This window comes from Mesitornis unicolor, unplaced genomic scaffold (assembly GCF_000695765.1).
Source record: "Mesitornis unicolor isolate BGI_N332 unplaced genomic scaffold, ASM69576v1 scaffold27403, whole genome shotgun sequence".
NCBI classification, from domain to species: domain Eukaryota; kingdom Metazoa; phylum Chordata; class Aves; order Mesitornithiformes; family Mesitornithidae; genus Mesitornis; species Mesitornis unicolor.
In genome coordinates, this window is record NW_010175789.1 from 97,020 (window position 1) to 113,834 (window position 16,815).

The 16,815-nt window shown below is 39.9% G+C and overlaps 1 protein-coding gene across 1 annotated transcript in view; it reads right to left on the bottom strand.

Annotated features, from left to right (window-relative positions):
- NUFIP1 (nuclear fragile X mental retardation protein interacting protein 1) overlaps positions 1–16,771 on the bottom strand; it is a gene marked incomplete at its 5' end in the record, with an annotated part of 23,024 nt that extends 6,253 nt beyond the window's left edge. Inside the window, 7 exons of the mRNA XM_010181522.1 lie at positions 2,834–3,096; positions 6,961–7,053; positions 13,944–14,020; positions 14,362–14,424; positions 15,069–15,173; positions 16,270–16,355; positions 16,585–16,771. Of these exons, the coding sequence (XP_010179824.1) occupies positions 2,834–3,096; positions 6,961–7,053; positions 13,944–14,020; positions 14,362–14,424; positions 15,069–15,173; positions 16,270–16,355; positions 16,585–16,771 (874 nt within the window). The remainder of the gene's footprint in view (positions 1–2,833; positions 3,097–6,960; positions 7,054–13,943; positions 14,021–14,361; positions 14,425–15,068; positions 15,174–16,269; positions 16,356–16,584) is intronic.
- Positions 16,772–16,815: the final 44 nt, after the last annotated feature.

The following is a 16,815-nucleotide window of genomic DNA, read 5'->3' on the forward strand; positions in this document are numbered from 1 at the left end:
AAACTAGGAAATGCTTTTCAGTGATACACCTGCATACAAATTTGCTACGTATATGTATATATATGTATGTATACACACAAACAAATGCCACTACTAGAAACATTAATAAACCAGACTGTTGAGCCTTCTAGAAAAAACTGGTTGCAACCTTCCTTTCACAAAAAAAAAGAGTTGTGCCCTCTCCCATGCCCTGTCTAAGCCCACCCCACAGAAAAGCTGCCTCATGCAAGTTGTTACCGAAATAAACTTTCCAGATCTTTACTTTGAAATCGCAAATGTTTCTCTATTCTTTTCTAATATATCATTAACAATTTGCAATTTGATTCATTGGAGGTCAAGCTATTTGGTACAAAGGGCTTTTAGATAAATACACAGGTGTTTAGATAAACTACTTACCTACCTCTTTTTAGTTTCAGCTCTTCGAGAAAGGCTGATTCTCACTGGTTTAGTGATCACGACAATTTGCAATTACATTGGAAGCTCATGCTAAACACGGTGTATTTTTCTAATGGAGAACACATAGCATTTGCATATACTTAAGCAATTATAAAAATAGCATTTACTCCAAGTTATTTTGATCCATTGCTGCTTTTTTCTCTTTCATCCAAAATGCTGAGTGCATACTTTGGTTAGGTGCCTTTTATTTTAAAGAATTAGTTTTAATTTGCTTTTTAGCAAATTAGGAAAACAAATTTACCGGAATACATTTTCTCTTTGAGAGTAATGTGTTTGGAAGAGGCATTATGCACTATGGCATATAACTCACTGTTTCTGCTCAGTAAATCCCTCAAAATTTTACACCCCACAGGCTCATCATCTCACCTTGTTTCTGCTTATAAATCAAGAGGGAAATTCTGTTTTCTCATCTCCCATTCAGTTTCTTAGCTTTGAAGAAACTAGCCACTAAACAGAACTTAAGTGGATGCATCACAAAAACCACATTTCCTCTAGAGAAAGGGCTGCTCCTATTAGAAAGGTTTAAATATTCCAACCCAATGTATACATCAAAATCATGAGCTTCAGTTACATGTTGTTTGGTTTTTTTCAATTCTACTAAGTTATACTGTGTTCGCTATTATTTGTTAATGGCTCTATTTCTCAATAGTATAAAAAAAACTGCAACTGGCTTAAATAATGCGTAATAAGCAAGTACCACATTCCTTTTCTACCTATTATAACTGAAGTTACTAGCTGTACTTTGGTATAATTAGACTTCTTATCATTAAGTAAAACACAGATGCTGTGGGGAAATAGTTATATTTAAGCAAACTTAAGTTTCCCAACACATAGAGATTAGTGAAATAAACAAATTGCATGGGGATGCTGAGTTCTTGTTCCCACTAATTGAAGATTATGTTTTCAAGAAGAAAAACTCGGCATCAGACGTCTTTCCAGGGAACGCATTCTAGCCTTGCTGCTAAAATTAGCTAGGGTATAAGTCAGCTTACATGCCATATTCTAAGAGTACTGCATCACTGCTGACTATATTATAAATAGTTATAGCTGGAGAGCTTATATTGCTGCCAGCATGTGGAAACGTGACATGCTCTTTAAAGCAAACCAAGCAGCAATACTTCAGAGGAAACAAACACATATGGAGAGTATCAAGAATAAATTAGATAATATAGCAAAAATCAGAATTAAAAGATACTGACTTTTTAAGTAACTCATCTCATACAAGGAAATCCATTTGTTTTCACATTTAAATACTGCTATTTCAAAACCACAAAGGGATGTTTAATAGTATTTTAAGAAATAATTTGATTGTCGAAGTACTTTATTCTTCTTCTGGCTTTATAAAGATTTTCTTCTTTTACATGTTGGTTTAGCAACCTAAGTTGATGAATGTCTCCTTCCAAAGGTTCTACCACATCACTTCCCTATGGCTCAAACCATTTGCTTTTTGCTGCCTTTCCCAGCCAAGTGTTTTGGACAAAAAAAGCATTCCTCATCAGGAAATTAGGGGCAAAATAAGATTATTATGGTAAAGTACTGATTAAAAGAAAGACAGATTTTCCATGCATGTTTAGAATACCATCAACTTGGCTTGAAAGCAAACTTATGTAGAAGTGCTTAATGCTGGTAGTATCTTAAACATTCTTGTGACAGCCTTCCCAAATGAGAACTTTTCTTCCTCTTTAATTACTTGTATTTCAGCTTCTCTCCAAACCGTTTCTTAGCCAAGTCTACTACTTTTAGCTCCTCCTACCAGCACATGTGAATATGAATTCAGTAGGACACACACGCATATCTCAAAGTCTTCCAGACTACTGAGATAGTTTCCTCCATAACACGCCAAGCCTGCTAGGGCAGAAGCTCCTCAAAACACAAGATAAATCTCCCCATTTCCTTTAGATAAACAACTAACCCACATTTCACAATAAGAGAAATTTTCTTAGAAGACCACATCCTGAATCAAGATATCTCTCTCTCTCTACAGAAATTTCCATGTAAAAGGAAGCTCAAGTTTTAGGTGCAGGGATGTTAGACTACCTTCAAGCTTATGACCCTGTTGGCCCTACTGTAGCCACAATACAGCAATCCTGGGCTTTTGTGGTTTTTTGTTAGTAGCAATGAGAAGCTGAGTATGACAACAGGCTCCCCAGCACTTTTTTCCAAGCATACTGTAAAGCCTTGTGTCAATGCATCAATATTCTACTAAGAGAGATATTCCATTTTAAACATGCCCAGTTAGCCCTCTTACAATCAAGGCCAGTTTCAATGTTTTTCTAAACTCTCAGCTCTCCCCAGAAGCTGCTAGTTACACAAAAAGTTTTTGATCTTTTCAGCAGTACTACCCAAAATACAAATTCTTCAAGTTCCTTCATCTTACCAATGTCACCATTTGCCAGAAGACCAAGAGGGTCCATGTCCTTCGTGCATGGCTGAGCCTCCAAAGCACACTGTTTTTCATCTTCCTTTTCACACGTGCCATTTTCTGGTGCATTGGCTTCATTTTGAGTTCTGTGTAGATTACCATTGCCACCATTTTTCCTAAATTTCTTCCAGAAGGGGCGCCTTTGTCTTGTCCTCTGTCTTCCTTGCTGACCAAACTTCTCTTCATTTTCATGAGGTTTCCACATCCCCTTCATTTTGCTGGAGAATAGAAATTAAAAGTTCATATGAACAACAAGCTATGTGAATAAAATCAACTGACATAACCAAATGGCTCAGGCCCACATTTCGGGTTCAGCAACGCAGCACCGTGCCAGGACTTACTCCAGGTCAGCTAACATGTGGTGACAGACCAGTTAGTCACAGCTCATCTCACTGGCAGGGCAATGTGACAAAGCTGGAACCTAAATGAAGAGTCTGAAATTCATGACTTTTAGCAAAGCAAAGGGTACAAAGGCTAAGCAAGTTCCTTGACCATCTACAGTGTGAGGACATCGTGTTTTCATTTCACACTGCAAAGGCAACAAACATTCCCTTCACTTAAGCAATGAAGTTATTCAGAAGAGGGGGAACACATGGAATTAAAAGGGAAGCATCTGCTAGAAGCACACTTCCACTACTGAAGTCTCCTTTTTCCAGTTACAGCTCAGAGAAGGATCTTGCTGCACTAAATCCATCCAGCCACCTGACACCATCAGTTGCAGTGAGTGCCCATTCCAGACTCCAACTAACACACCCTTCATCTTTTTCACTCCAATTTGAAAAAAAAAAGGAAGGAAAAAAAACCTTTTAAAACAAAACAAGACAAGTCCTAAAATGTGGACAGTGCACAGCATGCTGTTTCCACCAATCTTCCAGACTGTCCTATAAACACAAAGGATGTTTATAGGAAGGTACCTAGAGAGGCTAACAAACTCTCGAAGTCTGTAGATACAATAATAGGTATAACCTAGACAGAAAAGCGAATATAGAAGTGACAACCTAACCTTCTGGAATTTTTTTTTCAGGCAATAGAAACTTAATGCAGCAAAAGATGACTGCAACTAATCATCATCATGTTACAATCAGAAAAGACGAAGATCCGCTGTCCTGAATAAGTCACATGGGTTTTTTGCTCTGTACTCTCCCTCAGCCTCACCTACATATGGCAGAGGTCCTGTTATCCCCAAACACATAATGCCATACTTGGACAAGAGCTTCTTCCTGAAACTTCTCCCTGGGTCTAGAGTCTGTGAGCAGAGTTTCATACATGTATTTCTAACCTGGTACCTTGTCACTGATAAGCAGCCAGCAGAACATGTGAGGAAAGAAGAAAGTGTATAAAAGCAGGGCAAATGGTTCCCTTTCTACTTGCCTACTTTTCCATGGTGTACCACTTAGAGACCCCCCTCTGACTAGAGATGCTCTCAAGACATTTATGGTTTTCTGTCTCATGCTGTGTGAGCCTCTAGTATCCTCAAAAACTTACAGCAAGGTACATTTTGTGAAAAAGGACTTCCTTTTGTTTGTTTTCATTCTGATGTCTAAAATGGTCACTTGGTACCCTCTCCCTTCCCAAGTTACAAACAGGAGTCTATGATCTGTATTCTATTCATCTCTTCCCACCTATGCAATTTTTTTAGACCTCTATCATACAGCCCTTCCAAACCACCCACTTCTGTGCTTGTACAGAAGTGTCCTATTGCTAACATTCCTCTCTTCCATACCTTTCCAGACTTAAGTGCTTCTTGAGAGAAGAATAGGGCCTGCCATAGCATTCAAAATGGCTTTATATAGTAACAAAGCATATTTAATTTCATTCTCCAGTCATTTCATGACAGCGTCTAACACTGATTGCTCAGTCCCGATTGTGCTATCCACCATAGCGCTCCTGTGGCACAAGATGCAAGCTACCACTTTCCTCTGAATCAGTTTCTCATCCACAAGAGGCAGCTAATATTAGCTCCTATAATTCACCTCCATCGTGACACAGAACTGCATTTCTCAATTTGGACAACCAGGCTTTAAATTCAGGATGTTTTCTGTCTAACTTAGACAATACTCAGCAAATAACTCAATTAGAGATCTTGTCCTTGACCAAGGGTTAAAAACAACGATTGATATCCCTGGGCCCTCAAACACCCAGAAAGAAACCCCAAGGTCACAAACACATCCCAGCAAGCACCAGCCTGGCATCTGCCCTCCTCCTGTGAAAGATGTACTCTTCACTTCCTGTGCAGAGAGGATAAAGAGCCATGCACCATTAATCAGCTGTTGCAAGACACCACACAGGCTGCCAAAGTGGTCCTTGTGCATCTCTAATCTCACACGCAGGGATGCTGAGAATTAGCAGTTGTAAAGCACTTCAGAGAACCACAAATGGAAAGCACCGTGGAAGTGTTAAGTATCTAATCCTTCCTAAATCTTACTTAGCTATTTGCTTTAATAGTACAGCCTGCCGAGAACAAGCTGCATTCTATTTTTGCCTCATGCATCAGTAAATTTGCCAGATAAGCACCAATTCTAAAACCTTTATTGTTGATATACAATGCAGAAACAAAAGCTTTCTAGACAGTTTATCAAGTCCATAGTGCTAGCAGTTTAGGGAAGAGAGGAGAAAAAGAAGATTAGAAAAGGTTTCTAAAATCAACCAGAGTTAAAGGTCACTAAGTGAAAGCAAACAACCAGCAGTTTTGAGAGCTTTTTTCCCTGGACAATTTTCCAGATATAAAGTTACTAACAGTGGGATAGATAAGTATGGAATTGCTGACATATTTAAGACTACATGCTGCATCTGACTCAGAGTTCACTAGAACAGCTACAAGAGTTACCAAATAAACCTGTAGACACCAGTTTGTTACTGGGACAACCAAAACTCACCTGTGCTCATAAAAAACTCCAAACACAGGATTACATACGTTTGCAACTTCAGTCTCAATACCTAGGCTTGGTCCCTTGTGTCCAAAGCACTTCTGCAACTTTGTCTCTTTCAAAGGAAGTTTCTACTGCTATCTTTTGTAAACCTTTCCTTCCAAAGACATGACAATCAACTGGTTGATGGGGTTGGTAAGTGTTGCGTCTTCTGAAGCACACGTAGCATCAAGGTAATTTGCATTATCAGCATTGAGCAAATTATACTAGCCTGGCATGAACCCTATTCTGTACTAGTTTAACCACTTTACCAGAGCAGTTTTATAAGGTTTAGTGTCATCATCTATAACAAAAAAAAGTAGACAAGCCCCAGCTCTACTTCCACAGAGCAGCAAATGGGATTTAGCAAGAGCCCCTTAGTGGAGGGTCTGCTTCTACCTTCCAGCTCAGTTGTTCTTGTTTAAGCAAGTGATACTCTAGGGGTGTGGATCATTATAGCATTTTTTTAAGTGTTCCCATAGGCCTTAGAGTAGACCTAATGAAGATACCTGGTTCCACATAACATTGACACTGCAAGGAAGAGAAAAGAACAGAGATCACACTGGAAAACAATTTACAATATAAGACAGAGAACAGAAAAATCCAAGAGGATTCAGTATTAGACCGAGAACAAAGGTAGGAGACAAAGATTACATAGGGTAGAAGAAAGAAGCAGCACTAAAAGCTGTGAAAAGAGAGTTGAGTTTTCCTCCTCTCCTCACTTGATTAATGATTTATCATGTGAAAGGAGAGAATAAGAAGCCAAATTCACTCAAAATCTCCCTTGGCCATTTTCAGGTATTAGAGGATTAGGCCATGTGGATTCATTATGCTGCATGACTTCCCTCCCCATTATTTCTTCTTCCAGAGACCAAGGTTACGCTGATCTAATGAATCGCCACTAGAACGCAGTTTTCTCAAATAAGCCAGAGTGCCAAATTCAGCAAGAACATCAGGTTTCTAATACAATTATTGTTTAATTTAACTGAAGTGGACTACGAAGCACTGTAAACAAAGGAACATTACATCTGGAGTTTGTCAAATGACCTGTCCTCTGTCCAAGGGCAGCTAGAGCGTGTGTACAGTGAAAGCAGTAAGTGCTGGGAGACCACAGTAAGAGAGCATACTTATGAACTCATTAAGGGGAAAGGAACAAGCTTGTTGCAAAATGCTTACCCAAACTGTTGGGTAGTCAGCACTTCTCCCCTTTCTTCCTTCTGCATCTGCATCGCCTTCTTCCTTTCAATGTTTGCCAATGTAGGAAAATTTCTGGAAGGAAAAAAAAAAAAGAAAAATAATTAACTGGCTCTTAAAAGATTCATGGTACTCTGTCAATTCACCTATTACCAAACCAGCACCCTCTATAAACATAGCAGATTTTTAGAAAACATAATAGATTTTTAAAAGACATTTAATGAGAATTTAACAGACAGTTTCCTTCTTAAAAAGGCAAGAAACCAGAGTGTATGCTTACATACTCAGATTTTTTAAAAAAGTCTACCAAATGGGCATGATTAGATTTACCATACCATCAAACAGGCTACAGACACATTTCAGTCATGCTTATGGACCCTCTGCCTGTCCTTATACACAACAGCATGATATAGTCTTGCGATTTTATTTTTATGGTGCTTTAATTGGAGTATTTGAAAGATCTTAAAAGGTACAACATGCCTTTAGCAAACCAACTGCTGACTTCTTGTAATATCAAAAAAAAAAAAAGGTTTAAGAACAGCTTCTGGGTACACAAGATTCATCTCATGTGACAGTTCAGGAAAAGCACACAAGTTTCCTCTCGAGCAACATTCAGTATTTTGCTTGCATGCTGACCTCAACTTCACCAAAATTACTGCCCCTTTTTTCTTCCAGCTTCCAAGAAAAATTGCTAAGTCATGCAGATCAAACAAATCTACTGTTATAAGTATCTCCCAAACCAACCCTCTCTTCCATTCTCCACCTCCCTCCCTGCGGACAAACGCCGCGCTGGTTCTAACATGCAAGGCCTGCTGCAAGATACCATCCAAGCCCAAAAATGGCTACGCTAGTTGCTCTGTAAACATTAGTTAGCTAAATCCCAGTGCTTTGAGATAAACGCAGTAAAAGGAAAAGTCCCCCACTGGCTTCCGGACAGAAACGCAAAGTATAAATATTTAATAAGTCTATTAAAACAGAGTAACAAGAAACTTCGAACAGCTACTCATTATAAATAGCTATCAAAAAGAACACATCTTTCTTTAAATATTTAATCTTATCACATGCATCTTCGCTGTTTTACAACATGAATGTTAAGCATCACATTGATGCAAGACAGCTTCAACCACATACCAAGGGAAAAAAGCTGAGAAGCATTTCCTACGAGACACACCTAAACACATTACAGAACTTGTCTCCTTTAAAAGGATTTGAACATGAGCTGTCAAGGTCCATTTCCATTGGATTTCTCCCAGAAATCCACCAAACAGCTCAGGCAAGCATAGGGATGTGACGTTTCATCTCTGCTCTTCCCCATTAGCTACTTCTGTTCATCCATGTTATAACACTCCCAGCACACAGCAAGCGTACATGAATTATTTAATCTCCAGAGCTCTGCACTGACAAAGACCCCTGCGCTTGGCACCTCTCCACAGTTTTAGGATAAGGTGCTTTCCTTCATATATGTAAGGCTCACAGGAGGGAAAAGAGCTATAAAATAAACAGTTATGCTCAGAAGAGCCCCAAGCTTGTCTTAGCAATTTTTTATTTAGTTTCAGAAGACATAAGGGAAGACCCCTCATGCTGGAGCAAAGGAGCCTTCAAAGTGCTCCTGCAGTTATGCTGATTAAGGACATATTCAGACACGCTCTCACAACATGATTCGAGACGTGACTGCCTCCCACTTTCATTCCTATGAGTTACCACTCCCTCTGCTGAGCCACCATAACGGACTCCGTGAAGTGCTTTCAGTTCATCGCCAAAGTTACGCCCTCACCTCAGCGTACCAGTCCCAGTGCAACTCCACAGCCCACCAGGTACCACAGCCCCAGCACAAAGAGGTCTGTACACCTGCTAGCATCAGCTACTTCTGCCCACACAGGCAGCAAAATTCAACTGGACCCTAAGAGGAGGCAGATGTCTACAGGTGAAACATTACAGTCTTGAGGAAAAAGTAAACTTTACTGGCACATACTTTGCAAACTTCACCGTCTAAGTACAGACACAAAGTACTCAAGAGAGGTCAAAAAAGATGATTTTTGTGTTTGTTTTGTACAGAGAATTCTTATTCAGGAAGGCTAGATTTAGGAAGACTGCTCCTCAACAGTGATGCGATGACACAGAAGGAAAACCCATGTGTTAACACTCAATGAGCTGACTTGGGTTTGTAGCCTTTTCAGCAGGCATGCCCTCCTCCCCCAGTAAAATGAGGTTCTTGAAATGGTACCTACAAACACCACTGAAGTAGAAGTAGTTCAGCACCTGGGTCTTGGAAACTTGTCAGAGCATGAATACAGCTTCATCAGTCGCCACAAAGGCTTTACAAACCTAAGCAAGTTCTTGTAAAAGAGGGAGTTAAATCAGGACATGATGGTCTGACACTGTATATTTCATAAAGGAGCCAGTACTGCCCAAGAAGGGCGCCCCATTTCATAGCAGCTGCAGTTTCCAATCAAAGACACTTCCACAGTCCAAACTGGAAGTTTTTCAGCATAATTTGTGAGGATAACACCAGAAAACTGGTTTTCAGGCTGCATATATTACATACACACTAACAAACCAACGTACAGGTAAAGGATACGCTAAGCTTCCAGAGACCTTGGAGTGGTGAGACTGAGCATAATCACTAACATGTGCACCTTATTTATTGAAAAGAAACATTTATTCAGAGAGTGCACTAGCCAAAGTCATACATGTTTTATAGGCTGACATACTCTATCTTGCTCGCACATACATCAGAATAAACTAGCTTGTAGCAAGCAGTGGAAAAAGAGAGCTTTGTCAAGGTCAAACAGAAGAGAGACCTGTTTCTATAGCAGTTCACATAACGAATTTCTGAGTCCAGAGCTATACAAGTTTATGATCTTTATAGGACCAGCACTGTGAACAAATTGACTCAATTTCTTCAGCTGGTCTTGATTGCTTACGCACAACTAACAGCAAAGGGGACATGGATAGCCCAAAGGGAACAAAGATGGCCCAACAGAAAGCTGATTAAATCATGGTTTAAGACTCCGGCATTTTATCAAGCATTGCATCGCTGGTGTGATTTTACCATATGTTAGCTGAAGCAGTTTTATTGCTAGTCCATCCCTGCAATTCAGAGTAAGCTTTATTCCACCTACATCTACTTTGATCTACCAACACACTCCATCCACTTTGCTTCATCTTCTTTACTTTTATCAGATGCTAATAAATTATTTTCTTTATTATGTATTTAACTGTCATGAATGCAACACCAGGGAAGATTCCAAGCTACTCTAGGATGATCATTATTCAACTAGAGAACCACAAATTTAATTAAAAGTGGTGTGGTTGACAGTACTGGCCTTCTTTCATTAAGCACATGCATAGCCTGAGATGCGTTTCAAAGGAATACAGCAGTCAACCCCTCGCTGAAACAAAACAAAAAAAACAACCAACCCAACAGATTAAGCAAAGGGGGGTAAGAGGAGGAAGAAAATTTAAAAGCAACACTCAAGATCAAGAAAATCCTCCAATGTTATACTGGGATCTAAGCAAAAGTAAGTTTAATGACTCTCTAACACCAGAACAGCCTTGCCACATTCTTTCTAATAACCTTTGCTCAAGAAACATTGGTTAGAAACAGATGGGCTAGCAGGATGCAGATTTCACTTGGAAAGCAGGGAAAACAGCCATACCTCATTCTGACACATTAAAGAAACGCACTGTAGATAATTCCCTTTAAGCTTGTGTTTAAGAAAAAAATACACTGAAAGCAGCACATTTCTCAACTCTTGGAAGGGACAGGACCAATCAAAACAAGAAAATTCATTGTAATCACCAAAGTTGATGTCAGACTTCACAACCATCTGTCTGGAAAACACAGGGAAACCCTGAGATCCTGCTGACCTTTACTGCTGCCCGCTTACCTTATGATTGCCCAGCTTCAGCAGGCCACAAAGCATTCAAGAGTCTTTTAGGGAAGCAGACACATGAAGGCTGCAGCAATGAACAGGGCATTGTACAGAATACCAGACAGCAAAACAGCACTTTGACCCAGCACACTTCATACAGAGATACTCACTCCTTACCGGCTCCCCTCCTTCTCTTCCCTCTCTGTGAGTAAGGCCACACTTTAAACATAAGCCCTTTGTAACAGGTTTTTAGAAGGATACAAAACTGAGCAACATAAAAGCTAATTAAGAAGAAAAATCTCAACTCTGTAAGTAACTATTTATAACAACTGAAAGAACAAGCAAGACAGGGATGTTAGGGAAGCAGCAGGGAAACAGAGGTTAAATCACTGCTGCCTAATTAGAAGCAAACTAATAATGACCTGAAAACGATTCATTCTTAGCTCTGACTGGAGCTTCTAGAAAGAAAAAAAGACTTTTTTCCTGTCACCATAAACCAAAACTGCCTAATAGCTTAGACTCCCTCTGGTGTTCTTTTTTTCTGTACAATGCATTGTTTACTGTGAGTGAACCACAAATCTTCAGCGCTAAACTGAAGATTTGCTGGAGACCCAATTAATGCTGCACAAAAGTTTCAGCTGGGTTCCCCTCTTTTTCCTCTCTTTTTTAAATTTTTTTTTAATTAAAAAAAGGATATTAGTACAGCTTCCTTGCTGTACAGAGGGTAATTAAAGCCACCCAGGTAGTCATTCTACACCCATCCATTATAGCTAAATAATACGATCACAGGACTGAAGTACCAAAATAAACCGTGGCACTACTCCATCTAGTGGCCTTAGCTTAGAAGGTCCTAATCCCAGATTGCCTATTTTGGTTGGTGGTCTTGACTACAAGACTTCATTTCCATTTACTTTACTGTGCCACAGTAACCAAAGGCTTTCAGCAATGTACCACCACAGCCAAATGTCATTCAGCTGTACAAAAAACAACAGTATGCATAATGAGATTCTTTAGAAACTCACCAAAAATGTTCTCAGTCAGAGTATCATAGTTACAATTAATGGTAAATAAACAGTGCTTTTACTCACAGCACCCACTCCCCAAGCAAACAGTACCTGAACATGATTGCACACTCAATTCCCACTTCCCTAATGTTCCAGTATACAGTAGAGCGTGTACATACACACCTCAAACATCATTTCAACACTTAAACCTTAGCATCAGCCACTAGACAGGAACTCTTCCAAACACCTCCCAAAACAGCAAAGTGTATGCAAATGAATAGCAAGGACTCTGCACACAAGTATCACTATTTTTCCTTGGAGTTACTGTTAGAAAATTAAGTGTGGGCAACAGGACAGAAAAAATCTAAGGACATTTTTGGGTTTTGCTAACTCTGTTCAAACACTTTGTTTTATAAGTAATAAAAGACTTGATAAGTATTATTGTTGGGGAAACAAAAAAAAAAAACCACAACAAAAAAGACAGGAATATGTAGAGTGAAAGTAAATAAGAAAACAAAACCCTCAAGTATCTTTTGAATAAAATGAAACCTTGGAACCAAAACTAATTTAAAACCGAACTTTTACTTGCACAAATCACAAGTAATTTTTGTCTGGTTAACTACGGCAGTTTAAACATGACAAAAGAAATTTTTGGTTAAAAAAACCCCAAAACTAAACACAAAAAACCAAAACCAAACACTACAACCCTCCCTCTGCAAAAAGCTGCTTGTTTCTTTTAAAAAAACAACAACAAAAGACAAAAAACCCAAACCAAACAAACCCACAAATACATATCAGGACCTACAGATTATCTTCAGTTGTAAGAAAATGAACAGCAGGTACAAAAGAGTTCATTGCTATGATGTGTTGACACAGTGAAAGACATCCCTTTGCATTTCTGAAATTTGCAGAAAAAGCTGAAGCCATACCCGAAGGAAAGCTAAACTTGCAAGAATTTACTCCTTCCCATTATATGGGGAGAAATTTTGCTTATTAATACACTTATTCTTAATTATTATTAATTCACTCATTCTTCCTTTTAACAAAGCCACTGTGTAAACACTTACTATGCGAAATTAGGTTCAAAACAAGAATGGATTAACATTGCTTGCTGATATAAATGCAAACTGGATTCATCGGTAATTTTAAAAAACCATGTGAGTAGTACACTGCCCAAACTCATCACCAGCGACCTTGAAAGTGTATTTGTATCACTTCCTGCTCTGCATACAAGACTCTCTCTCACAGAAACAAAATGCACATGCTGATCCCTCGTGAGACTACATTCCAAGTCTGGAACAAGTGAGGAAAGCCTACAGCATATTTCACCTGCTGGAAAAGGGTAGGTTTTAGTCTGTTCAATTTAGAGAGGAAAAAAAACCCCAAAAATCAGTGGGATAAGATCTATAGAAATCTAAAGTGAATTTGAAACCACTTCAGTCCTGGTAAACAAAAAGTAGTTGCACCACCTCACATCATGAAATGAGAAACACTGCTTACATATGACCTTTACCTTGCACCCTAGGTACAACATAAGTTATTCTACTTGAGACGCATCATTCATGGATTCTGTTTTCTTTCACTAAAAAAGTGTCAAGCAATGCAGAAAGGTCTTAAAAATTAGGAGAACTCCTTGTTGGGGTCTGCTGGAAGAACTTAAGCTAAGAAAATTTGCACACAGCAGGATTATTACCATTACAGCCAGTATAAGAGTTCCAGATTTCTTAGCTGTTCAAAAACTACCAAACACACACATATTTCTGACCTAAAATGTTTCAGCAATCAGGCTAAAAGGAGTAAGTCGTTCACCTAACCTGGGGTACCAAATTAAACATCTGGGAAAGCCACCTCCTTCTCAGTTTATAGCTTGCCTTCCATTATAATCATCCAAATGATTATAGTCTCTGCACCTCATACATTCCTGGCTCAGGCATTCTGACACAGACCACAGCCATGGAGTGGAGTACTGCAGAGCTGAAGGAACACCAGCAGCAAATGTGTCCTGCCACTGCCTTTCAGCTGTCATCTAATGATCACAAAGGGAAAATACAATAAAACAAATTCAGAGGTCACAAATCTTACTCACTTTTTTCTTTCTTCTCTCCATCTAGCGATCTCTTCTGGACTATCTAATATTATTCTTTTAGCACCAGGTGCATGTGCCTAAGGAAAAAGTATTTTATAGGTGTTTAAAAGGGAGAGGGAAAAAACCCACAAGAAAAGAAAAAAGCATCATTCTGTCAACTAAATTACTATCACACTATTTTCACCTCCAAAAGTGGTAAGACTGCACACAGCGACTACAAATATGAATCCATTAAAAAATCCAAAACAACCCACAGTAATCAACATATTTTCATCCACAATATTGTCTTACAACAGATTCTACTCGGAGATTATGCATTTTCCTTCCAGAAAGAGGAAATCAAAGCACTGAAGAATGAGAAAAGGGACTACAGTAAAGATTGCATAGACTCATATTTCAAGCCCAGTGGGATACCTACATTCTTCCAGTGTATCTCAACTGTCTTCTCTTGCGCGCTGAAATTGCAGCCTTCTTCTGTGCACTGCAAGACAAGGGGACAAACTTAAGACACACCAAGTTACACAACAAAAATTATAAACGAGCATTCGAGCACACTTCAGACTCAGTGCCAGATGTATGTACAGTTAGTTACACTGAACTTTTAAGCTGCTAGTTTCAAACCAAATGTGACTGTAAAAAAAGTAAGAAGGCATAATATACTTTTAAATTTCAACTGATTTCAGAATAACTAAAGCAGCAAACATATCAGATAATTGGAAATAACATGAAATTAACCTAAAAGAATGATTTGCAAGACTCTGTTTCAAATGTTGATACTTCCTTGCAATATAGGAAGGGATTTTTGAAATATATTTTCCACAAAAAGTCTTTACACACAAAACTTTTACATGCTCTACTGATGTCAGTGAATTAATTCCCACCACAGAGGCGACTTAGCAATACTTCACAAAAAAGACATTAAAATTACTTCAGCAAGAAAATAAAAAATACAACCAACACCTCCACTACACACAGCAGTCAGAAAAAAATCCCCTACTAATGCTTTTTGTAGCTCTGGAATCTCTTTTTGCCAAGTCTTCCATTCAAAGAGTGACTACAGCCAACTACTCATCAGGCACAAAGTTAAAAACCAAAGTGTAAATAAAACATGCCAAACTCATCAACCTGTTTATGCTGGGAAATATGTTCGTCATACTTCTCCTGGTTTTTATAGCCACGGTCGCAGGTATCACAATAATGAGAGAAAACCGGCTCTTTTTTCTTTTTGTTCTGAAAAAAAGAATAAATCATCTTAAGATTGCAGTTACAAGATTGCTTACTTTGAATCAGGTGCAAAATGCATTCATGAGGATTTTTTTGTTAATAAAGTAATCAGTTAAAACACACTTCAAAAGTTTCAAAGCTAACCTAACATGGAAGTGAAGTTCAAATCATTCATCTTCCAAACAAAGCGCCCTGCACTCAGCTCTTTCCACTGCCACCCTTCCACCAATTACTGCTTCTGCAAACATACCAGGCTGGCACAGATTTATTGAGGGCTGGGAGGAGAGCTCGGCTACAGCCCCAGTTCTCAATCAAGTCAGACCGTGCCTGTTCTCACATAACATTGTAAGAGCTCAGAGAGTAGCAGAGATCCTTCCTTTTCCCACTGCACACATCAAGCCGATCTGGCTGTCTGGCTCTGATAACATAACAGAGCACTAATGTAATTTAGGCCGGGGATCACCATGGCAAGGGCTTTTCTAAAGTAAACCTGTTTGAGAATTGGTTGAAATGTATCTTTCTTGCAGTGGGCTCAAGATTTGCACACCGATTGTCATACATTCAGTCTCATGTAAGGGCACACACATTAGACGCTGCAGGGTCTCTGTAGTACCACGAGGTAAGTCAACACAAAATGGTTTGGGTTGTAAGGGATCTTTGAAGATCATCTAAACTAACCCCTGCCATGGGCAAGGACACCTCCCACCAGACCAGGTTGCCCAACGCCCTGTCCAACCTGGCCTTGAACACTTCCAGGGAGTGGGCATCCACAGCTTCCCTGGGGAAGCTGTGTCAGTGTCTCACCACTCTTACGGTAAAAAATTTTCTTCTTACTTCCAATCTAAATCTATCCTCTTTTAACTTTAAAACTGTTGCCCCTTGTCCTATTCGTACAGTCCCAACTGAAGTCTGTCCCCATCTTTCTTATAAGCCCCCTTTAAGTATTGAAACCCTGCTACAGCATATCCCTGGAACAACCTCTTCTCCAGGCTGAACAACCTCAACTTTTTCAGCCTTCCTTCACAGGACAGGTGCTCCAGCCCATTTTTGTACCCCTCCTCTGGGCCCACATCTTTCACGCACTAGGGACCCCAGTCCATACCTTAGGCTTATTTCTTTCTGGAAAACATTTACTAAACCCAGGAGGTTGTCCACCTTGCCATTTCTGGGAGAAATTGCCATTTCCACCTTTAAAAAAGAAAAAGAAAAAAAAGCCAGTTATACATACAGGTGGTAAAACACACACACTGCTACCTCGGTGGGCCTGCTGTGGCAGGGAAGGGCCTGGGGAAGCACAGACAGTGAGGCACATACTTGGAGAAAGGAGAAGCCCTCCACCACCCAAGGGACAGCCCCAAAGTTCCCACCGGTGACAAACCGGTGGGCCCCAAAAGCGACCCTCCCCTGCGTCTCTCACCAGTGTGCGGGCCCTGCGGTCGCTCTCCGTATACCGGAGGGTACCAGGCGGCAGGTGGCGGGTAGCTGTCGGCAGGCGGTGGGTAACTCTCGCCGGGCGGGTAGCTGTCGGGAGGCTGGTAATTCTCACCGGGAGGTGGGTAACTCCCGGGCTGCGGGCAGCTCTCAGCAGGTGGGTAGCTCTCAGGCTGCGAGTAGCCCTTGGCGGATGGCGAACAGTTCTCGGCGGGCT